The sequence below is a fragment of the Anolis sagrei genome, chromosome 3 (assembly GCF_037176765.1).
Source record: "Anolis sagrei isolate rAnoSag1 chromosome 3, rAnoSag1.mat, whole genome shotgun sequence".
Classification (NCBI taxonomy): Eukaryota; Metazoa; Chordata; class Lepidosauria; order Squamata; family Dactyloidae; genus Anolis; species Anolis sagrei.
This window is the reverse complement of record NC_090023.1, coordinates 226,152,116-226,177,453: the sequence shown is the minus strand read 5'-3', so window position 1 is coordinate 226,177,453 and position 25,338 is coordinate 226,152,116. Positions and strand designations below refer to the sequence as shown.

The 25,338-nt window shown below is 40.3% G+C and overlaps 1 protein-coding gene across 1 annotated transcript in view; it reads right to left on the bottom strand.

The window, feature by feature from the left end:
- RAB6B (RAB6B, member RAS oncogene family) overlaps nt 1–25,338 on the bottom strand; it is an 81,529-nt gene that overhangs the window by 3,485 nt on the left and 52,706 nt on the right. The window contains exons 3-7 of the mRNA XM_060767995.2: nt 16,967–17,020; nt 11,362–11,467; nt 6,051–6,162; nt 5,624–5,717; nt 4,266–4,332 (exon numbers count right to left, since the gene is read on the bottom strand). Coding sequence (XP_060623978.1) covers nt 4,266–4,332; nt 5,624–5,717; nt 6,051–6,162; nt 11,362–11,467; nt 16,967–17,020 — 433 coding nt within the window. The remainder of the gene's footprint in view (nt 1–4,265; nt 4,333–5,623; nt 5,718–6,050; nt 6,163–11,361; nt 11,468–16,966; nt 17,021–25,338) is intronic.

The window sequence follows — 25,338 nt, the reverse complement described above, 5'->3', positions numbered from 1 at the left end:
TAATATTTATAAAGCGTGAATGACAGATGAATTCGGGAGAATGGATAGAGATGCCATGTCCCCTTTCCAAAAGCATTTTCCCAAGCTAACCTAGTATCTGGAAAGCATATCTTCATCCACTGTGTATCTGATTTGATACTAGCATGTTATTAGCTCTCATATGAGGGGTTTAATTAACTGGTGGAGTATTAAATAAAGATTATTATTATCATCATCATCATGCTGAACATTAAATTGAACATCTATCAACCCATACCTCCTTGCATATCTGTCTTTCCCACCTTTTGTCAGGCAAAATCAGAGCCTGGAAATGTTACTATTTGGATGACAACTCCAGGACAAAAGGCTTCACTGAAATGGTCAACAAAACTTGGCAGACACTCACTTTAAAGTATCAAAACCAGCCAATGGATCTGGTTGACTGGGGGTGTCAACCGGAAATGTGTCACCTGCCAGGCAAACAAAGACCCAGGTTGGATTTGTTTGCCTCCTGGAGCAGAGACGTCAGCCCTAAGGGCTCAAACGCATGACACCACACCTCCATCTTCCTTAACCAGTCACAGGCTGGTCCCTCCCACTGTGAACTGCAAGTGCAAAGCCCAAGCTGTGCTCTCCGCATGTGGTGCTGACATATGTGATATATATCAGACGTAGTCCAAGTCCCCAAGGGAGCTGACCTTTCCCAACATAAAAGCCAGCAATTAGACTGGAAGAGCTGTTGTCAGTCAACATCTAGGGACCCTCTCCCTTCCGCCACAATGGCTCTCAGGCGCCATGTCATTCCGCCCCCCAGACAGGCACTTGCTTCTTCTGCTGTTGCCTGTCGCCTATGGGGCAATGAGGGAGAAATAAAAGGCAAGCTCAGCAGTTGTGCCGCTTCGTCTTCACTTCTCTGAGAATGAGAGAGGAGCAGTGCATACAATTAGCAAAGGGAGAAAAGTAAAAGCTTTTTCCTGGCCTGTATCTTTTGGGCTATGGATGATGTTCTTGCAGTCATATGTTGGAATGTTTTCCTAGAGCTCAAATCCTTCAAATCTCCTTAACTATGCGGGAAAAAAAAATTTCACAGAAGCAGCTGGGCTGAATGGATTCCTCCCTGCTATGTAGGGTTTAACAGAAAAACATTTAGATATACAAAGCTGAACTTCCTCCTCACAAGAGAAAAAAAATCTAACACTCGAGGACTGTTTCTAGACTTCTGCAAATAATTCTCCATTCTGATATGTCTTGTTATAATACCTAAGAACAAAGGATGTGAAACAGGCGGGAAAATAAAGGGGAAATCAAGATTGTGGAATGTTTATGAATTAACTTATTTATATATCTCTGTATCATCGGATCAAAAGGCTCTTATACAAGGGGATGGAGGTAAGTGAACTAAGTTAATGGCCAGTTCAGACTTTTCCTAATTCTGGTGTTCGGCTTTTGTTATTTTTAAATCCCAATTCTTATGTCTTCTAACAAAAAAAAGAATGTAACTAGTAAGTATTGTTTGTTTTCTGTTTGGTAAACAAAAGTCTGGTAAAATAAATACTATATAAAAGTTTTAGCCCCTGGTGGCACAGTGGGTTAAACCGCTGAGCTTCTGAACTTGCTGACCAAAAGTTCGGTGGTTCAAATCCGGAAGCGGGGTGAGCTTCCTCTGTTAGCCCCAGCTTCTGCCAACCTGGCAGTTCAAAAGAATGCAAATGTGAGTAGATAAATAGGAACTACTTTGGTGGGAAGGTAAGAGCACTCCATAGAGTCATGCTGGCCACATGACCTTGGAGGTGTCTATGGACAATGCCGGCTCTTTGGCTAAGAAATGGAGATGAGCACCACTCGCAGAGTTGGACACAACTAGACTTCATGTCAAGGGGAAACCTTTATCTTTTAAAAAGGAAGTTACCTTAGAGGGGAAGTTGAAACCTGGAGAAAATAGCCCCGTGCCTGTGTGTGTGTGATTGATCAAGAATAAAAGAAACACAGAGACTTTAGCTTAACTTCCCTGCTGTGGAGAAATGTGCTGTGGTAGTGAATGACCTTGTGCTGATCATGCACATTGTTTATATTTGCTAACACAGGCACTAAAGTACACTGGAACTTGGGAGAAAAGTAACTCAATACCCAATCATTTGTAATTAATTTGTTTTTTCTAGTTTTTAAAATAACTTCAAAAGGGATAGCTGTTCTTTTGCAATGTAACTATGACTTGTTACTTCCTTTTCCAGTTTAGGATTTGATCTCTATTGTCTCATTAAACATTGGAGGACTATTTTTGGTTGACATTTTTGCTTGTAATATAATTATTTCTTACGTTTTGGGCTGTATGAGAAGACAATGTCATGTACCTCAGACTAGCATTTTGTAACATTTGAATAGTTTTTAAAAGTTTATCTTGTTTGAGAGAAAAATAGGAAGAATATTGACCTTTTAAGATTCAACAATAATGCTAACCGAAAATATTGGGGTATTGGGGTATTAAAACTGTAGATATTATTTCATATTAATGTCAGTGGGTTAAACTGCTGATCGAAAGGTTGATGGTTCAAATTCGGGGAGTGGGGTGAGCACCTGCTGTTAGCCCCAGCTTCTGCCAACCTAGCAGTTTGAAAACATGCAAATGTGAGTAGATTAATAGGTACTGCTTCTGTGGGAAGGTAACGGTGCTCCATGCAGTCATGCTGGCCACATAACCTTGGAGGTGTCTACAGATAATGCCAGCTCTTTGGCTCAAAAATGGAGATGTGCACCACCACCCCCAGAGCCAGACACAACTAGACTTGTTGTCAGGGCAACCTTTACCTTTAAAGAACTGTTCTTACTCAGAACCAAACTATTGAATTTTGATACTCTTGTAATCCCACATAGCCTTTGCTTCATAAACCACTTGGCATATTGAAACCCCCAATTAAATCACCCTCTTGCCAGCAAGAAACAGCAATTCAGGGCAGAAGGGGCATTCATATGGCCCTTCTGCCTAACCGAAGCAAGGGAATGTCAGGCAGCATGCTATAATCTGTCATTCTTTGGCAAACATTCCCCATGTAGCCATTATTCTCTTTTTCCTGCCAGCACCAGCGACAGAGGGAAATCATTACTGCTGTGTTTAATTTAGAAACCATGACTTTCTCTGTAATAAATAAGACTTAATTGGCCCATATTCATTAGTACTGCTCTATGGCGATGTTTTTCTTTTGTGTGTTCACTCCATAATGGGAAAAGGGGTTTCAGTTTAACAAGAGCACTTTTGTGTCTCTGCAGAACTCCCATCAGGAAGGGAATGGCTGCTGGGTGTTTACATTTGCCCTGGACTTTCTTGCAATGCAAGGCTGAGAAGACACCGAGACACACAGTCCATTAACGGCGGCACATGGCTCTCATAAATCCATCCTTTCACAAACAAATCTGTCTGATGCATTTGCTATGCATCAGTGATTAAGATTTTTTTCTGGGGACAGCACAATTCCGTAAAGACTTGACAACAGTACACATGGTGCTTTTATTGTTGTGCCTTCTAGTCATTTAGACTTATGGTGACCCTAAGGTGAACCTATTGTGGGTGTTTCTTAGCATGATTATGTACAAAAGAGGGCTGACTTTGCCTTCCTCAGAGATTGAAAGAGCTGGACGTGCCCAAGGTCACTCAGTGGGTTTCACTGTTGAGTAGAGATTCAAACCCAGGTCTCCTGAATCATAGGGTGCAGCTACACCGACAAATTAGTGCAGTTTGACACCACATTAACTCAATGCGATGGAATCCATGGATTAGTAGTTTGGAGTATCAGCCCTATTTAACAGAGAAAGATAATAAAACTCCAATAGTGTTGCTGCACCTTCTCAATTCTACTGATCTAGAAGACCTGTATCATTTCACACAGCTCTTTGAAAATTTAGAGTGAGGGTCATGATTTACATCTTTCTTTTGTATTCTGTCCTATTCTATTCCACTACCACAACTCTATGAATATGCTATCGATATGCCTCAACTTTTAATATCACTCTATACTGGATCTGCAAAATGGGCTAATATTGATTAAAGTGCATGCTAAAATATAAATTATTAGAAAAATTGCATGCCAAAATTCACACATTATTTTATTTTACTTTTAAAAGATCCTGAATGTTCAAAATGATCTGAACCTAAATTTGGGAAAAACAGAAATTTAAAAATTGTCCACCCCTACTTCCAATCCCATCTTAAGAAAACAAGCTTTATTTATCTTCCAATCCCAAATGGTTAGTTCTAATTCAAAAGCTCCCTTCATTATTTCTCCAAAGGATACTCCCTTCTTTGCTCTTCTCTTGCACACTCTCCATTCCTGGCAGAGCTGAGGCAACACGTCGGAAGAGCTGCAGCAAAGTGGAGAAAGATGACACAAGAAGACCAAGAGAAAGATTTTTTTTGTGTGTGATTAGGATTTTTATAGTTGTCTCCAAAATGCCATTTTGAAACAAAATCAACAAAATTAAGCAGTATGTATCATTAAGAACACAGTAGGAGCCCAAAACTTTCTTCCATTTATACATCAGCAAAGAACAACATTAGAACTTTCCTAGTAGAAAATGTATTTGACAGTTGTGTAGGGTATACATTTCAGTTTACAAACTGCAAAACATGAGATATAACTAATGGCAACTGCTCCTGGCACAAATAAGGAGAAACAAACACACATTAAAGGAAAGATGAAAACTATCAGATGATGACTGGAAATTTCTGTTTTGGAGAGTTCAGTGGCCATTTAGGATGACTTGCTGTATCAACGTTCTCAATAAATGGAGCAATCTAGTCAACCCATACAGTCCATGTTAAAACAGTGGACATGGTTTTTAATTAGACATGCCACATTATCACAAGATGTCTACACCCTACACCACTGGAGAAATTATACTGTTTAGTTGGTAATTCACCACCTGACATCCGTCGGGAAGTAGCAGCCAGTAATAAATCACCAAGGCATTGACATCTCCAGCCTATCCCCTGTTTGGGTATCAGCCAGCAAGCCAACCCCTTAAATCAAGAAATAGCTTCCTAATATCCACAGAACTACTAACAGGAACATCTCAGCAAGTGAGAGTCCAAAGGTGGCAGGTTAAAACCGGAACCTCAATCAGTGGCTGATACCAGATGAGAAACTCCCCCGAGGACTCGGTGATTTAGAAGGAACTGAACAGACTGCACTCTGACACCACGAGATGCAGAGCCAATCTTAAAGAACGGAGCTACAAAGTGGAGTCCACGACATGCGAGTGTGGAGAAGAGTAAACCACAGACCATCTACTACAATGCAGTCTGAGCCCTGCCATATGCACCATGGAGCACCTTCTTACAGTGACACTAGAAGCACTCCAAATGGCCAGCTTCTGGTCAATGAAAATTTAGTATAATTTGTTTGTGGATATATATATATATATATCGGCATAACTGTATTCTCAATTAACTCCTGATACGATAAATAAATAAATAACCCATGCAGTGTTTCATTTTACTATTGTGTATCTTACTTATGTGCAGACAAAACCACAACATTTTCTTGAATTTACATGCCGTGTGTCTTGTAGGAGAGGGCTGTAGCAGATAAATTAAATCAAACAAATCCACGGGGACCCCAAGTACTGATATTTAGAAATAAAGGTCTCTTACCTGTTTCACATTGTATCCTGTTTTTGCACTTGTCTCAATAAACATGACATTCAGCTCTTTAGCTCTCTGTTCTCCTTCTTCAATTGTTATTTGCCTAGAATCAGACAGGCAAAGAAGAGACAACAATAAGTATATTAAACAAAACTGGGGAAAAGTGGAAAATAGAGGTTTATTAAAATATAAAGAGAATGGAGGAAAGCAGAAAAGTAGAGAAAAAAGTAATGCCCTCAAACTGAGCTACCGATGAAGTGACTCCTTGATGGTCAGTCAGACCAGAATTGCTCTATTCTAGGCAATCTATTATGGTATTCAATTTTTTCTGTCCTGACTTATTGCCCCTCTTGCAAGTTACATGTGGAGATAAGAATTCTGACTATCATAATCTCAAAAAGAAATTTACCACTTCCCTCTCTTTATATGTATTTACCTCTTATCTGCAAGATCTGTTTTATTGCCCACTAACATAATGATGACATCACTTCCTCTTTCTGTTCTGACATCATCAATCCATTTGGATGTTTGCTGGAAGGAGTTCAGATCTGTGTAAGAGAAGGAAAACAGGAAAGCTGGGCAATAGACAAAGGCAATTTCCCAAATATCTCTTATCTGACCAATTCGATCAATTTATACACTTGTGTATTTTACAGTTACACTTGAATAATAAAATATAGCAGGGTAGACACATGATCAAGTTTTTGAACAAGACTGAAAAAAAGGTTGACATCCCTTAAGGCAGTGGTTCTCAACTTGTGGTGTTTTGGTCTTCAACTCCCAGAAATCCTAACAGCTGGTAAACTGGCTGGGATTTCTGGGAGTTGTAGGCCAAAACACCTGGGGACCCACTGGTTGAGAACCACTGCCTTAAGAGGATATAATACCCTTCTGCAACCTGGAAGCTTCTAGATGTGTTGCCTACAATTCCCATCATCTCCAGGGAGCATCACCCACATTAGGAAGACAACAGAAGGGAGACTTTTGGAACACAAGAACACAGAGGAGTCAAAGCTTTGAGAATCTCCCGTCATTTCACATGGCCATTAGATACTTCATTAGATATAATATAATGCAACACTTGCCTCCAAGGGCTTTGAAGCATGAATTATGTGAAATGGCAAGGGATTAAAGAAATGGACAGCAAAATGCAAGTTTAAAAGATGATCCTTGCTGCAGAAAGTGGAAAGCAGAGAAACAACTGGAGAAGTGGAGAGTTGGAGTTGGAGAAGGACTAGCTGAAGAGAAAGCTCAAAGGAGTCAGTAGAATACAGTTGTACCTCAGTTAACAGGGTCTCTGACAAATAAGCTCCTTTTCACCAAGTTCCTCCTTAAGGTGTCCTCACACTCCCTGATCATCAAGGTCTCTAAATTCGCATATAGGATTTTTAGGTGGTAACCATGGGAAGAAGGGTGAGGGAAATGCATTTCCATCAGCCCAGTTGCATGTGCCTTAGCTAGAGTCAAGACAGACTGAGGAGGGAATCTAAGTGAACTGAAGAAGGAAGTGTTAGGACAATAGCCTTTGGCTGATTTGAGAGGGCCGTGAGAAGAGGAACCAATCTAAGTAAAAGTAGGCAAGGGCATGTTATCTCTAGAAAGTCAACAAAGCTAGAATTGGAGAGGAAAGGGAAGAAAGAAAGAATGAGGATGGGAGCTCAAACTACATTTTCAGTGCAAACTGAAGGTCAAATGAGTGGAAAGGCTTTGCTCACAGATACATTTTTGCAAATAATGTGCATATATTTCAAATGCAAATAGAAGTCCTTGAGGATAATAATTGATAGGGGGAATTGGTGCAACATTGGAACTTTCATTCTTAAAATAATTCACTGGTAAGAATTTCAACTGAAAATGTTGCTTGAATTAAATGTGTGGTCACTAAAAGTGTTTCAATGTTATTTATCAGGAGGAATTACATAGCTTTTTCCTACCCACTCGTTTGCTAGGAGAATGTGCCCCCAATTAGTGCAGCTATGGCAACTGGAACGCAGGGCACGGATTTGCCAAAGCAATCCATTTAAAGAGAACTTTTTAATGAGCCACTCTGCTCAGAATCCTTCAGCTGCCTAGTCTTGACCCTTCCTGTTGCCATTTTAGCTGGCTCAGCTTGCATAGGACCATGAGAGAGAGGCAGACCATTTTTGCAATTCTTTATTTCCTTTGGCATTAATTGCTATAAGGAACATAGCAAGAGACAGCAAATAGCAAAAGATGGCTACAGAAAAGTTCATGGTACTTAAGTCAAATATTAACTCAAAAAGTCAATAAAGTCTGAAATATTTTACTTGGTGTCTCTAGGCATTTATTTCTAAGTGATTATAAGAACGTGTGGGGTTGGCCCAGGCCTGGGCAAACTTTGGCCCTCCCTCCAGGTGTTTTGGACTTCAACTCCCACAATTCCTAACAGCCATAGGTGTTTGGGAGTTGAAGTCCAAAACACCTGGAGGGAGTCACATATCTTGAAAATTCCTAATGTGCTGGCAACTCATCTGCATCAATGTACTATTGGTCTGGAAGAGTGATATTTGTAATAACAAATACATACAATAAATTACAAATATTTATCAAAATACAAAAAAAAATACAAACTAACAGAAGTAAGAGGGAGATCAAACATTTTGTTACAATGGCTGGTGTCCTATTCATTATGACCTCGTAACCTCTGGGGATTCATGTTTCTAGTTCTTTATGACCGAACATAATCCTCAAAGCATACCTTTTCAGCCTGACAGCATTCTTGAAATGTTTCTGAGGTGCTGCAGATCATGGTGCTGGGAAATGATATCGGCAGCACGTTCTTGGTCAGATGTCATATTGAGAAAGACTGTTGCAGCAAACCTTGAAGGTTCTCTTCTGCTGTTTATCTTCAATGCACCCTGTGATTGGGAGGGCATAGAAGACATCACTTCCCAGCACCCGATCTGTACCATCTCCAAAACTCTTCTGTTGAGGTGTTGCCTGGCTTAAAAGGTAGGTTTGGAGAGAGTGACACCATCAGAAATAACTACAACTGAGCAACTATCATAACATCAGATGATGAAGGCTCTCAGTGAAAGGTTCTCATTTGCCTGGAAAAGATATAAGTGATGGATGAAAACAAGATCTTTAGTGGAAGAGAGTTCCATAATTGGAGTGTCATCACTAAGAAAATTCTACAATACATGGTGGCTCTTGTTGTTTCTGACATGACAACCCTATCACAGGTATTTTTGAGGGTAGGAGTATGTGGCTTGCCCTTGGCTTCACCCAGTGGGTATCCATGGCCGAGTGGGAATTGAACCCTCACCTCCAGAGCCATTAGACTACTCTTTATGTCATGGGTATTTGTACTGAAATATTATGCATATCTAAAAATTCAACATCTTTTGCTCAGAAACTACCCTTCAGAGAGTACATAAAAGCAATGTAACTGATCCCAGATTTTACATGTAGAATGCCCAAACACATGACCAATCGCACTTTTGGGCAATCATAATATGTCTATTTTTCCATATCTACATAAGGCAAAGATCACTGATGTAACAAGCTACTATTACATTACACAGATGTGCATTGGCTTGGGACTAGATCAGTGGTTCTCAACCTGGGGTCCCCAGATGTTTTTAGCCTTCAACTCCCAGAAATCCTAACAGCTGGTAAACTAGCTGGGATTTCTGGGAGTTGTAGGCCAGAAATATCTGGGGAACCCAGGTTGAGAACCACTGGACTAGATGCTTCAGAGAAAGCCAGTCGTTATCTCTCAACCTGAGCTACTTTTCAGTGTGTTCACAAAAAGGAAAAGGGAAGTGTGGACCACATACTATACTTCAGTCCCTCTGGAAATATAAGGAAAATATAATGAGCAAGTAAAATAAGTGTATATCACAAAATGAAACTAAGAGAACAGATAGCATTGAAAAGTTACTATTTTGGAATATAACTATTTTGGAATATAACTCACAAAGCATTGTGATCACATACTGCAAGCTCCAGTCAAAAAAGTAACTTTTCAGAGTTCTGGGCACAATGTTGTTTTGACGGAGTTCAAAGTCTACACTAGGCAATAGATATATGGCAGAAATACAGGTATTACAAAGAACAGGAGATGAGTGAAACTACAACAATCCAGCACAAAAATGTCAACAATGGAAGGAGTGTAAGCAAATGTGTTTTTTTAAAGTAACTTTTATTCAACTATGTAGGCTGGTATCCTGTTGAGCAGGTGCATAAGCTAGATTCACACATTCATAACGGTTCAGTATTCAAGTTTATGAGCATGACATTATTTCCGTAATTGCAACCTACCTTAACAGCCAGCAGTGGCAACGAGTGATGGAGGTCTGTTCTGTTAGTAACTGGAAGGAAGCAGGATGACATTTCCAGCCCCTCCCACAAAGAGGAGGCTCTAATAACCAGAAGCAGGACCCCAACACAACTCATTATTGCATACAGACAGCTAGTGGGACAAGGCTGAAAATATAATTTTGCCATGCCCCATTGGCCATAGATCTTCATTTCTCTGTGTGGCTGCTGGCTGTTAAAGTAGGTGTGTGGGGTTGGATCAGGAGACATTGTGCATTTGTAACTATGTCTGTGATATAAGGTATTGGGCAAAGCTTTAAAAATATTAACATAGATAATTAGGCTTGTCATTGTATTGCTAAATTCAGACTTTTCATGAAACGCCTGCTTTGTAACATGGTTTATTATACACCCAATAAAGAAGCACCCCCCACTCAAGTTTCCAGCTCAGAATCTGGACTGGGTTGACCTTGTTCTAAAACCCACTGAGTTAATTAGTAAAGGAAGTCCCTTACTAACAGGACTAATTGGACTTCCTAGAAATGAAATCTAGCACTTTAACTTCACAACTGGGTGCCATAAAATTAGCCATTGTCACCTGCATAAAATATTAATGAAAGAAATTACTACAATTTGAGCACTCCAGCCACTTAGCATATGGTTAACAACAGTGCCAGGAACAATGAATATTTCACTTGGTCATTACAGCGGACTCAAGGTATTCGCTGGGGGTTGGTTCCAGAATATCCTGTAGATGCAACAATCCTTGGATACTCAGTTTTTTTTTCCTTTTGGAAGTTTTTATTTGGGGAGAAAGGGGATATTTTCAAGTCTGGATGGCTGAATCTGTGGATGCAAAATAATCCATGGATATGGAGGGCCAATTGTACTTGCATGAGAAACAACAAGGCTCAAATCCGAGTCCTAGGGTGCATCTACATTGTAGAATTAAAACAGTTTGACAACACTTTAATTGCCATGGCTAAATGCTATGGAATCCTGGAAGCTGTAGTTTTACAAGCCCTTCAGCTTTATCTTGGCAAGGAGTGCTGCTTCTTCAACAATCACCTACAAATCCAAGGATTCCATAGCAATGAGTTGCAGCAGTTAAACAGGTGTCAGTCTACATTAATTCTACAGTGCAGATCCATTGTACCAGTGTAAACCAACTGAATGCATAGAATTCATCTAAGTGGTGACTGAACATTTCAGCAGTAGATTGTACGGGACTTTTCTGGCTGAGAAATGCAACAAGAGTAGGGGCTAAATCTTGGAAGAACGAGACTTCTTGGTGTAAGCATAGAGTGTTGAGTCTCTCTAAGCCAAACCTTTACATACTTCTGATACACATGAGCCACAATCAGACCTTGATATATCACAGAAGGTCACAACGGGGAGAGAATGTTACCAAGCTCCAAAGGGCAGTTACAGTGTATGGATATCCACACCCAGACTTAACTCACTTGTAATGTCATAGACCACCACAGCTACTGTGGAGTCTCGAATGTAACTGGGGATCAAGCTTCGGAATCTCTCCTGGCCTGCTGTGTCCCAGAGCTGCAACCGCACCTGCCAGGACCAAGAGGAGAAGAGGGACAGAGGAGACACAAAAGAGAGGAGAGACACAAAGAGTTAGGAGGAGAGGCAGCCAAGCATGACAGGAAAGGGAAAGAGCAAAAGTTACAAAGAACTAACAGAAGAAGCATTTCTCCATTCACTATCTCTTATGTCTACTTTAAAAGATTTATTATTCTTAATATTTTAATACTTACTTTCTTATCAGAGTTGACATGAAATACTAACATGGTCTTGTAGAGGTAGATGCGTCCTTCACCTTACAGCTGTTCAATTTTACTGTAAAGGTTTTTAATTTATTATGATTGGAAGCTGACTTGGGTTGGCTTCCCAGGAAAAGGGCAGATATACATTAAAAATAAAATACATATTGGAGTAAATAATGTTGGTTGTGTGTTAATAAAAATACATTGGGTAAACTCTATGTTTAATCTACTGCATGTGCATGGATTAAACCAGCTGTAGGCAAACCCAATGTGCTATAGATATTTTGGTCTATAGTTCTCTCAGCCATTGACCATAATGTAGGTTGGCTGTGGCTGATGGCAACTTTTTTTTTACCTTCAAGTTGCTGATGGTAACTGCGGCAACTTGAAGGTGTATCTACACTATAGAATTAATGTAGTTTGACACTATGTTGACTGCTATGACTGAATGCTAGGGACTCATGGAAGTTATAATTTTACAAGGTCTTTAGCCTTCTCTGTCACAGAGTGTGGTGCCTCACCAAACTACAAAAAACAACATAGGCTAGCATTGAGCCATGACACTTAAAGTGGTGTTAAACTGGATTAATTCTACAGTAAGGATGCACCCATAGTAAAAAAAAAATCTTTTGGAGGGCATCAAGTCATTGGCCACTTTATAAGAACATTTTTATGAGGACAGGAGAATATGCAGATAGCTTTCTCTCTCATGTGTGTTTACTATACCAACACTTAACACAAACTACTTAGGAGTTTTCTAAACAAAAAGCATGATATAAAGGAAGCTAATGAACTTTGATGCATTTGAGAAGGACTAAAAATATAGTTTCAGGGCATTGGAAGAGTCAAACTAATATCACTGTGGAGTAGTAAAGCTTTTGCTCTAATATGAAAAATATGATCAGGGATAGTGAGAAATGCTGTTGTTAATGGGCTACTCCAGATAGCTGAAAACACAGCCTGAATGTCCTTGTTTTTTCTGCTCTAAGGATCTTGGACCACATGGACCACAGTTGAGTCCAACTCATACACCTAGGCAGAGAAGGTATGGGAGTCTTCAAATCTTGTTGGATTGGAACTTTTATCAGTCCTAGGGCCCTTCCAGACAGGCCCTATATCCTAGCTTTTCTACTTTAAACTGGAATATATGAGTCAGCACTGCCAGAAAATCTGGGATTAAAAACAACCAAAAACCTGGGCTCAGACCCTGGGATATAGGGCCTGTCTGGAAAGGCCCCTAATCAATATTGTGTGTACTGCAGTTGAGCAATATCTGGAATCTTATGTGGTTTTAATCCCAGGTATACACAAGTGATAGCCAATCTCTGTTGACACTATCACAGTCAACAGAGCTACTTGTACAATAGGAGACTCTACTTGTACAATGGGTGATTGAAAGCCTGCATGCTCTGGAATTCCACCATTCAGCTGTGGATTGGAAGACATGTATCATACCTTCCAATGAGAAAGAAAATGAGAGTGAGTGAGTGCATGTAAGTGTGTGTGTGTGTGTGTAGGAGAGTATTTAAGGCCACATTCACACTAATGCACACCTGCCAAGTCTAATTCTCACTGACTTTTGCAATGCCGGCTATGCACATCTGCACTACAAGCAGTACTAGATGGTGCAGGCACTCAGGCATTGTGTTAATAAAGAGCAGAGCACACAAAAGCTTTACACGAGTTTAAGCTTGAGAAGCACTGCCAGAGAAATGCTTGACTGCAGCTGTTTCAGACACAAGCAATCCACTCTGCAGTACATTTGACTTTTTCATTTTCCTGAAGCCCAGATCCCAAATACAACTGATTTGGAATGTATTTGGGGGGAAGGATAATGGAAGTGAATAGAATATTTCATATTTCTGACATTGGATTTGAAACACCCTCTAGGGAAGCTTAGGAAAACCTAACACTGCTTTTTTGTTGTGTTTTGTGTTCTGAGCTCCTGAATCACTCAGCCTGTGGCTTTCATTAGAGCAATTGGAAAGCCTCGGAACAACCCATTAGGCCTGAGATGGATGTTGGAGAGTGCATTAACGCTGCACGAGATAGTTAGCTGCTACTTATTAATGCAGCAGATGCTGCTTTTCTCTCATTAGAGATAACTCCTGTCTGCATTGACATTGGGTTATCCTTGTACAAAGTTCTCTGCAAAATCCATAAATCAAGACTTTTTTTTTACAGTGGACCTCCCCCGCTTCCCATGTCATTTACCAACAAGAGCGGGGAAATGGTAAAATGCAGGCAGAAAGGAAGGACTACTGAGAAAAGAAGCTGATTGTTCACCAGCTAGACCACATGGGAGCGCAGTCCTTGTTCATAAGGAGGACATCTTGGCATCATGTCTGCACTGCCTGAGACATTGAACTACTGTTAATCAGAGCAACAACGCCAGCTAAATAGCAGTCTGTTATAAGGGAAAGGCCTAAGCACCTTAGCCAGATATTTTTTGGGGGGTGGGTGGGTCACTGTATGGCCTTCTGTAGGTGGATGAACTCAAAGTCCTACTAGTCTTAGCCAGTGCAGCTAACAAGAAAGGATGATGGTAGCTGCAGTCCAACAGCATTTGGAAGGCCACAGGTTGCACAAAAGCAACCTAGGAGGCAGCTTTTTCCACATCTAATGGATTTGAGGCAACACATTTTCAATTGAAGAGCTCTGTTGGAATCAGCTCACACCTGTCATGGTCACAAAGGTGTTCATCATATTTGAAACAACTGCAAAGAACTCTGAGGGAGCAAACCAAAGTACTGCACCCATAGAGGTTTGTGCTGCCCTTCATCAATTATGTATGCCACACCCAGCCTGTTGTGAAAAGAAAGTGCCCACCCACAACAGAGGGGCTGGCACCTCCACCATGACTGGATAAAATGAGGGGCAGAATAAGTTGATGATAGTAGCATTGCTGCCAGAACTGGGAGAGCTGTATGTCTTCCATCAAGCCGGCTAAGTTTTGACTGGCTGGTCCCAAGAGGATCTCCAACATAAGATAATATGGAAGAGATGATCTGAATAATCACTGGTGCCACAGCATAGTAGATTTCCCAGCTCATGCTTCCCATAGAAAGTTACTGCAAGGACCCCTCAGAATGAGAATTTAAGAATGAGATGGCTCTGAATTTGGGTCCAGAGCAGCCCAATCCAAGCAGTGGGTGAAATTGTGATTTTTTTTTTGCCCCTCCTGATCTACTATTGGAGGTGACTGCCTGACTGGGCCTTAAGGCAGAGTTGGTCTTAAGATGAACTAAACAATTTAGGACCAAGTTATCTGAGCCTGCCTCTTCTCTCACATATTTCCCCATTTTTTTCAAGTCTTTAGTGGAATGTCTTTTGGTGACACCACTTTTTCCTTTGAGCACTCTGGTGTCTATGAAAGAATGTCACTCAGGGTAGTTGCTTCTATAATTAAGGCATCTCAATATTATCTTTAAGAATCAGGCGATGTTGAAAAATGTTTTGATGCAAGCTTTGTTAATTAGCCTTACTGGTCTATTATCCTGCTGGATACTTTTTCAGTGACTGGAGCAATGGGACAGAGATTATCCATGTTTTCCATCATATTTTTAAGCATGTGATTCTGCTTTTTATAATACCCAGCAGGGTTGAAATGCCAGTGATATAGCCCTTGCTCAGCAAAATTAATAGATGCTAACTATATAGCTAAATCTCTCCCCATGTCCCTAGAGGCATATACAACATCATCCCAGGGCTTTCTAAATGTGCCAGCAATGTTCAATTTTCCAATATATTTGTATAGCTCAGAGGCTCTGATACTCATTCCGAACTACTTGTTAATGTAAGGGCAACATGAATCCTTTCCACATGCACAGTAGCAAGATCAGCAGTTTTTGGGCTAAGCTTGGAAAGACAGTGACTCCTTAGAAGTTTTACTATAAGAAAGTCAGTAATAGCAGATCAGCATTTGTCAAAAAAGTTGTCCCATTAAGATCACTATTTCCCAATAATGTGAAGATATGTGAAAACACTCTTTTTTTTAAATCTTGAGCTTGAGAAAATTACCTTTCTGGACAACTACTCTCAAAATGCAATGCAGCCTATATTAGATGAAGGATTCTGGTATTTGTAGTCCAAAACAGGCACAAATAAGAGACTCCATAGCAGTGGTTCTCAACCTGGGGTCCCCAGATGTTTTTGGCCTACAACTCCCAGAAATCCCAGCCAGTATACCAGCTGTTAGGATTTCTGGGAGTTGAAGGCCAAAACCATCTGGGGACCCCAGGTTGAGAACCACTACTCCATAGGCGTAGTCAGTGGACCCCATGAATCAGTTGTCTTCTTCAGACCAATCCCCTGCCCACTCCTTTGTGGTGGATGATAGTTCCATGACTGATACCCAGTGGTTGAGGTCATAGAAATATGTGAAGACAGCCTAGGATATTTACTAGGATAAGGAAGATAAGAGCAACATCTCTTGGAGAAGGACTAGCACAGAACAAATGCACAGGAACCCTTGACTGTACTTCAGGAAATAGTCATCAGCCACAGATATGAAAACTACCTACTGAACCTATATACCTCCAAAGTCAGACTTAACCAATATACAAGGAAACTTTTTTTTTAGGCTTTGGGGTTGGTGATAGTATTTGAGGTCAAACTAGGGTCCCTTCTACACAGTTGAATAAAATCCCACATTATTTGCTTTGAACAGGAATATATAGCAGTGTGGACCCAGATAACACAGTTCAAAGCAGATATTGTGGGATTTTCTACTTTGATTTTCTGGGATACAGGGCTGTGTGGAAGAGCCCTAAGATATATAATCAACGTGTCATTATATTCTAAGGGCCCTTCCACACAGCCCTATATCCCAGAATATCAAGACAGAAAATCCCACATTATCTGCTTTGAACTGGAATATATGACAGTGTGGACTCAAACAAAACAGATATTATGGGATTTTCCACCTTGATATTATGGGACATAGAGCTGTGTGGAAGGGCCCTAACAGAATGAGGCTAGAGCTAGACAAAGAGATCTGCTCAGTTACTCTAGGTCTACAATGCAAAGCACAAGGGTAGCCTATGTAACATTATGAAGGACAAGAAGAGACCACATGATGTTAACAGCACAATTCAAATACCTCATGTAGCTAAAAACACACAAATATAGACATATGGCAGTCTGTGAAAAACAAACCAATGTGAAAGAACATGCATAAATTATGTACACGATAATGTATAGTTAGCTTTTAAAATCTCCTCTAAGTTTGCCTGTTACATCTGTCTGAATATTTAGCTTGAAAATATTAGCTCCTCCTGCTACTTACTGTCCGGTCTTCCAAGTACATGGTTTTAGATAAGAAGTCAATTCCAATTGTAGCCTAAAAGAAAGAGAAAAATATACACACATTAACAGTCAGCAACTATGATATATCAGAACAAAAGTCAATTTATAATTCTGCATCTTACATAGAATCTAGAGAACTACCTTGAGGGCCCTCAAGAAGGTGAGCTTAGTCTCAGTGGGATTTCCTTCTTCAGCCATACTATCATCCTTCCCTCATGTCAAACAAAAAACTGTGCAGAAAGTCCCTTCAGTTTCAAAGGAGATTGCTAGACTGCTTGAATCCAAGTCCCCTTGGGAGGTGGTGGTGGTGCAGAAGTAGAAGCACAGATATTTTGGGCCCGATTCTCACACATCTACAGTGGCGGCTCTTCTTGCTGAAGCTGTTTCATGCCAACCTTTGCAAAATTACCTTTCTGGAATGAAAACTCCTAGAATCCCCCAAGTGTTTCCCAGGATGTAGTTCAATATTTCCAAGTTCTAGTCTTACAGATGGGGAGTAGACCTTTCTGTCCCCTGACATTAAGTTAAAATAGATTTGTACTATTTTGCCACCTTTTTGTCAACATGGTCACCACAGAGTAAATGGAGAACAGCAACCAGATTGAAATCCAATACATACCAAAGGTATCTGGGGGATGCTGGCCTAGGATACTTTACTATGTGCCAATCCTACTTTGTTGGTATAATTAGTAATTATATTGATATCTGAAATCTTTTTGCCATTTTCTTTCTCTTTCCTCGACAAATTGATGAAGCTCCAAAGAGACCCTCCAATCACAGATACTTGGAATTGTTTCACTGTGATTTCACAGGCAAAATCAACTCTAATACCATGGGATAGCAAATAAGAATCCACCTAAAGGCTAAAGTGAACATCCTTAATTGCAAAATCATATTTGGACTATGAATAAAGGAACATTTATTTTTATTTATTCACTTTAATAGCATTCCTCACAGGGACTCAAGGCAGCTTACAGTAATATGACACAACTTAATAAATTAAAAATAATGGCAAATGCAAAAATTGAAAACATTTAAGTATTTGTGTCATGGATATAAGTTGAAATACAGTTAAGATACAATAGAAATACTTGTACAGTTCAAATTACATTTAAGCTAAACATCCTCCCTAACTCCACCCAACAATCTCCCAAGTACTGTGCCCCTCATTCCTCCCCCAAATGCCTGAAGGCGCAAAGAAATGTCTTAACTTGCTTGCAAAAGGCAAGCAGGGATGGGGCCATCCTGGTCTCTATGCACCACCAAAAAGGTCCTCTCCCTTGTTTCCACCAAATGTGCTCGAGCGGGTACTGGGACAGAGAGAAAGCCCTCCCCAGAAATTCATAGAATTCTAACAGGTTCATAGAGAGAGATAAGCTTCTTCAAACAACTTGGACCCAAGTCATATAGGACTTGTATAGGTCAAAAGCAACACTTTAAATGGTGTCCAGAAACAAGTTTGCAGCAAGTGGAGCTGCTCGAACGGGAGTTTGTTCGCTCACTGTATCCAGCCTCAGTTAATGACCTGGGTTGCTGCTTTCTGGGCCAACTGAAGTTTCTGAGCACTTTTCAAAGGCAGGTCCACATCTTAACCCCAGTCTTGATTAAAAGGGTGATGTTGCTCATTTATGATGAGATATGCAGAATTGTAAAATATATTAAGTGCAGTGATTTTGATAAAAAATAATCTGGTTATGCACGATCATTTACTAACAGAAGGGGAAAAACAATGATCTTGTGTAAGCTGGGGTGGGAAGGTGGGAAAAAATCAGTGTGTGTCCCATCACATTCTGATCAAGAACCCTGTTTCCTTGCTGTTATCAACAGGCCTACAACAGACATGTTACTTTTTGGATATTATTATTATTATTATTATTATTATTAATAATAATAATAATAATAATAAGCTGATACATCACACAGTCCTAGAAACTTGGGAAGTGTCCGATGTCTGATCCAATACAACAGCCAGGAGAGTGACCTTGTTTGCTGTGGACTCATCTTGTTGTGTTTCAAATAATAATAATAACAATAAATTTTATTTATACTTTGCCAACATCTCCCTGAAGGGACTTGGGATGACTCACAAAGCACACCAAAGTGCCGCACATAAAATAACCAATTCATAGATATACGTAAAAACAATAATAACAATAGATTGTAAGCCTAAGAACCTTTTCCAGACTCTGGGAATGTGAATGTATTTCCTGTTATCCTGATGTCGATTTGGGCATTGGGGTCAAGTGGGCAAGGCTCATCAGGGATCCATAAAGGTTAAGCAAAGCAGCCATGTGGCCCATAGACTGCCTGCCTATCACATACTGTATGAAAGCTAATTTGTTTTCTTTGCTACCGGAGTTTATGTTGGTTTTCCAACCAAGCATGCAAATGCCAGCCAGGAATATGGAAGGCAAGCTCTAGTTGCTTCTTGGCTGTAGAGGCCTGACCACTGTAATTAAAAGGAGGTGTTCTCTAGAGCTCCAGCACTGAAATGCTCACAGCTTGGGGAGTTTGGATTTCAAGTCACATCTGCTGCCAGGTTGAGTTGATTAATCAAACAGTATGTGCCGCAGTCTGCTAGGGGCCTCCCCTCCAGAGGGAATGGCCAATGTTTATAAAGTGACACACAGCACTAGCTCTATGCAGTTAGCCCTGTGCAGCCAGCTGAGTTTATCTAAGTATTCGGGAATGTGAAAATAAGAGAATCTATCCATCTTCTCCCGTCAGAACCCACAAGGCTGCTATATGCTACTGAGTGAGCAGAGGCAGGCATCTGGGAGTGCCTCCTCTATTATGAGTCTGTCACAGCAGAAAGTAAAACAGATGGAATCTGATTTCTCACAAATTTACATATAAAGCCCCTGTAGCAATTCATTTTATCCATCTCTGCTCTTTGTAGGAAGGGGAAAGCTATAAGGGGGAAAAATCAACTCCAAGGTTGCACTCCAATCTCTACAAAAGGGAATATGTTTACAGTCTTAGGCATGCTTATTTAACTCTTCTATCTGTTGGGTTTCATCCCTGACTGCACAAGTCTCCAGCCCTTAATGGGTAGTTAGCCTAGATAGAATTAGAGTGAGGGAAAGAGAGCTCTGGTTTAGGCTGGCCCATGAGGTCAAGAAGCAACTGAACAAATAAACAACAGTTCCTTCCCCAAATTCCTATGCATGCCTATCTCACATGGGGCTCTATCTTACTCTTCCTCCTTGCCACTATCTCATCCCCCGTTGAATACTTAGCAGTGTGATATCTGTGAGGGATGAGGTAACTTCCTCTTTAAAGGTATTTTGATTGCCCTGGCTTAACTGCCCCAGTTTGGCCAAGTGGTCATTCTCCATTTCGGCCTCTCTTTTCCTTTGTCTTTTTTGAGTGAGGACGCATCTTGCCTTTCTCCAGGCAAGACGTAGCTGCATGGATACTATTTGTTATTTTTTTATCCTTTTTCTTTTTCTTAGAAGATAGCTTAGTAAGCTAGTTAGCTCCAAGAACCTTCTCTATCCAGAACTGAATTCTTTTGACTTCAATAAACATATATTTTTGGAACCTATGAAGTTGTGGCTCCTGCAATCCTGTTCCATCCTGACGAATGAAAACTATTCCTTGCTCACTTCACATAACCTTCTGCTGGTTATGTACAATACTTCTGGCCTTCTGCTATATTTTTGTGGAATCACCCCAAATGAGGGTTATTTTTTGAGCCTAACAGCTCTGATTCCCATCATTATCCATTGCTGCAAATCCGTCCCTATAAAGTTGAGGAGCTCTGGATCTTACGAAGCCTGATGCATTTCAAGGAGCTCAGTGTTAAGCCAGAAAGGTCTTATTCTCTCAGGCTTTAATGACAACACTTAGTCACCACAAAAGCTTGATGGTGGCACATTTTCCTACTCAAATATTAATGCTCGTCTTATTTACATATTCTGTGCACCTTAGTGTTGTTTATTCATTCAGTTGCTTCCGACTCTTTGTGATGTCATGGACCAGCCCACGCCAGGGCTCCCTGTTGGCCGTCACCACCCCCAGCTCCTTCAGAGTCAAGCCAGTTACTTCAAGGATACCATCCCTCCATCTTGCCCTTGGTCAGCCCCTCTTCCTTTTTCCTTCCATTTCCCCCAGAATAATTGTCTTTTCTAACCTTTCCTGTCTTCTCATGATGTGGCCAAAGTACTTCATCTTTGCATCTAATATCCTTCCCTCCAATGAGCAGTCGGGCTTTATTTCCTGAAGTATGGACTGGTTGGATCTTCTTGCAGTCCAAGGCACTCTCAGAATTTTCCTCCAACACCAAAGTTCAAAAGCTCCTTACTAAGAGAGTATAAATCTTCAAGCTTCATGGCTAATTATATGAATTAAAGCTTTAGTTGAAGGCCAAACATGAGCAAATGAGACATGCACTGTCTACAAATGGCAGTGAGATTTCTCATTGAAAGCAACATTCTCCTTGAACCTTAAAGGATGTCTTGTTTTTTTAAACCCATCATCTCTTAACATTTTCCCACAGCTCTACTGTATGCTGGGGAGATGAAATCTAAGATTTAGTTTACTGTGCCGTGCAGAATCTGGACTCTTGAGGATCTTGGTTTTAGTCTTTAATAAGTCTTCACTTTCCCTGGGGTTGCTCCCAGGGTGCTCAGATGATGGAGAAAATGTTTTCAAGTGGGCATGCAGAAGGCCAATGATCCCAGAGAACAAGGAAAGGGCTTTAGGGTCTTTTTATTGATTTGCTCTGGCAGATGTCGGAAGGGAGATTGAGTGGGATTTAAGATAGAAAAAGCAGCGGAGCCTGAAAGGCAATTAGGCTCAGTGTCCTCACAACTCCCATCAGAAAAGCAAATAACCTTTTGAGTTTCATGGCCCCTGAAGCTCAGAGATAGCAGTCACTTAAAAAGAATGGCAGACAGCACAACAAAAAGGAGGCTGGTAAGAGTTGGGAAGAATGATGCTAAATCATTGTCCTGCACTCCTTCAATGGGAAGTGATGAAATGATATGGGAGAAAAGTCCTTGCTTGCACAGCCTGGGACTGTTGACATACGAACTGCCTCTCTTGGGGGAAGTCCTAGAAAAGGGTTTGCAGAAGGTGTGTAGCCCTTCTGGTGAACTGACAAAAGCCAAAGGCTGGGCTGTTAAATGCTGAACCCATTTCTTGCCCTTTAGTAAATGGCTTCATGCTCCCCCATTTCCCTACCCCCATTAAATCACTTCTTGTTAGCTCCCTGTTATCAAGATTGCTGGAGCTCAACAAGGTTATTACAGAGGTTGTTAACCTTAAAGCGCCATCAGCACTTGCCTCCAATTCTACTTTTACAAGCACACGACTGATTTATGAGTATATTTAACATTTAGAATATGTTATCTTTTATGGATTTGTTTTAAAGGGTTTTAATTTTATAGATAATTTAAGTGCACTTTAATAATAACTTTTGTATTCCTTTACCTATGTCTTGTTATGCCTTTTTATCTTTCTTATAAATTACCTAGGGCTCAGTTTCATGGGAAAGGTGGGATATAAATGAACAAATTATCATTATTTGTTATATGGAAACCTTTATGGCCCCCAAGACCTTGTCTTAAGATGTAATTAAAATGTGTGAGAAATAAAGGAAAAAAGAGGAAGTACCAACAAGAAAGAAAGAATGGGTTATAATTGCAGGTATAACTTAGGTACTGAAGTGGTTGTGTTCCTGGGAATGGCTTTAACAGCAAATTTGGTACTAACAGCACAAAAAACATAGAAAGAATGGGGATAGGCTTTTACACCACAAAAAACTAGTTTAATGTGTTTCAAGAAACTTTTTATTAAAAACTAACAAGTTTACAGTATTTATTTATATATTGTGTCAGAAGTGAATTGAGAGTACAGTTAAAATGCATTTAAAAACACAGAGTTTTAAAAAACTTGGCATTGTGCTAAGTGTCCTTTAACCAGAAGTGTCCATTTGGAGTGCCTCTGGTCTCGCTGTGAGAAGGTCCTCCATTGTGCATGTTGCAAGGCTCAGATTGCATTGTAGTAGGTGGTCTATGATTTGCTCTTCTCCACATTCGCGTGTCGTGGACTCCACTTTGTAGCCCATTTCTTAAGGTTAGCTCTGAATCTTGTGGTGCCAGAGCGCAGCCTGTTCAGTGTCTTCTAGGTTGTCCATTCTTCTGTGTGCCCAGGAGGGAGTTTCTCATCCTGTCTTAGTCACTAATTGAGGTGCTGGGTTCTAGCCTGCCACATTTGGACTCTCACTTGCTGAGGTGTTCCTGCAAGTATCTCTGTAGGTCTTAGAAAAATATGTCTTCATTTAAGGCGTTGGCATGCTGGCTGATATCCAAACAGAGTATGAGCCAAAGATGTCAATGCCTTGGTCCTTTCATTGATGGCTGCTACTCCCCAGTGGCTATCAGGTAGTGCAATACCAGCTAAACAGTGTAATTTCTCCAGTGGTGTGGGGCATAGACCTGTAGTAATGCACCATGTCTCATAAAAAGCTACATCCACTGCTTTAAAATGGTGAGATATTTTCCACAACACTTGCAGTATGCAACAAGTTTACAGTAAGGTGGATTTAACTGCTCTCTATATTCTTTCTGTTTGGCTGTTTATAATGCTCGGTAAGGGTTTCCAGGGGCAGATGCTATGTATCTTGCCTCTTTTAAGCAGGCATACACAGTGACAGCAGGATCAACAAGAGTAGAAAATAATTTTTCCCAGGGTTTTAAATTTACTTTAATGTATATGTTGTGTTAACAGTTTATGCCTATGTTTTTGTTTTATATTGTATATTTTTATATTATTTTGCATATGTGGAAACTGCTCTGAATCCCCAAGGGGAAATAGGGCGGTATATAAATAAAGTTTTTATATTATTATTATTATTATTATTATTATTATTATTATTAACTTGCTTTCATGGATTACTGCAGACTAACTTGACTTTAAAGGCCTGCTTTCCTCCAGTTTTCCTCAACACCTCTGTCAATGCTGTTTTAAAATTCCCATTTAGACAGGAGTTAGGCATAATAAAACTTTGCAAAAAGGAGCTTCATTGTCAGCAGCCTTGTTAGTATGCCTGATCCCACCAATTCTGCCATCCTTCACAGCTCAAGCCACAATAAGGAAGAGGATAGAAATGAAAGCCCAGTCTTGGCTTTAAGTCCTTAAGACCAAGAACAGGGTTTTCTTTGGTCTTCTTTCTTGATTTTTATGATATCTTGCATGAGGAAGAGAGATAGGGATCCTGAGAGCTTGCACACATGTTTGTGGCCTTCTTGGTTGGCTTAAAAAGGTTTCTCTCTTTATACTATTGTATATTTACTACATTTTTGAAGACATAAGAATTGAGAAAAATCCATGCAGCCTCTATAATGCTGAGTGAGCTGGCTGGAGTGAGACAAAGCCAGTGTGGCACAGTGGTTGAAAGAATGGGCTATAAACCAAGAAGCTTCTGGCAATCTCACTGGCTTGATAAAGTTCACGATACATATGTGCACCCACAGTATATACCAGATGCTGGGGATTAACAGCAGGGGAAGGCTATTGTCAGCCTCTTCTGCTGCTTATGAGCATCCTAGAAGTGTCTGCCTGGCCAGCCGCTTCTGGTGCACACATGCTACATTTGATGGACCAGCATGTCAATTCGTGTGTGAAATCCCTGCCAGATGAGATCAACATCAAACCGAGCCTGAGCTGGCTCTGTCTGAAGACACCATTCAGTGGCTTTCTCTGTAGTAACCTTCCTTAAGAGGAGCAGGCATTTTCACACAGGCAATTCTTCAAACAGCTCTGGACTCAATTGGCTTGCTGTGCACAAAGTCAAAACCATTTTGGCCAAGAAAAACATTCTTCTGGTTCCCCCCTCCCACTTCCATTAACAGGAATGTATTTATTTAATACATATTCTGCCTTTCCTTTCAGGGAACATTAATCCAATAAGAGAATAAATCAATTGACATCTCTGCTGAGCTTTCTCTAATGTTTCTAATAATTGAGAAGAGGAAGAAAAATCACAGAATCAGGTGGTTTGTGCTTTTTCTGATCATAATCTGTCCTGGTTGATATGGCTTCTATACTGTGGGTTTACAGCTAAATTTGACTGTAATTTAGTTGTAATTTATATTTTATTGTAAAATGCCCTGGGTTATTTTATTTACCATGAAAAGGTAGATATAACTGTCTAAATAAATGTAATGAATAGCATTAGGAAGGTGTTTTTATGGTATGTAATCTGCGTCAAATAAACTCTTAACTATGGTGGAATATACTGGGAGAAAAAACATCTAAAAAGGACAGAGGCACTGGAATAACATGCAGAATCAGAGCAGTTATAATCCAAGTTTGTATGAGCCCGAGGCAACAACAACAATGAAA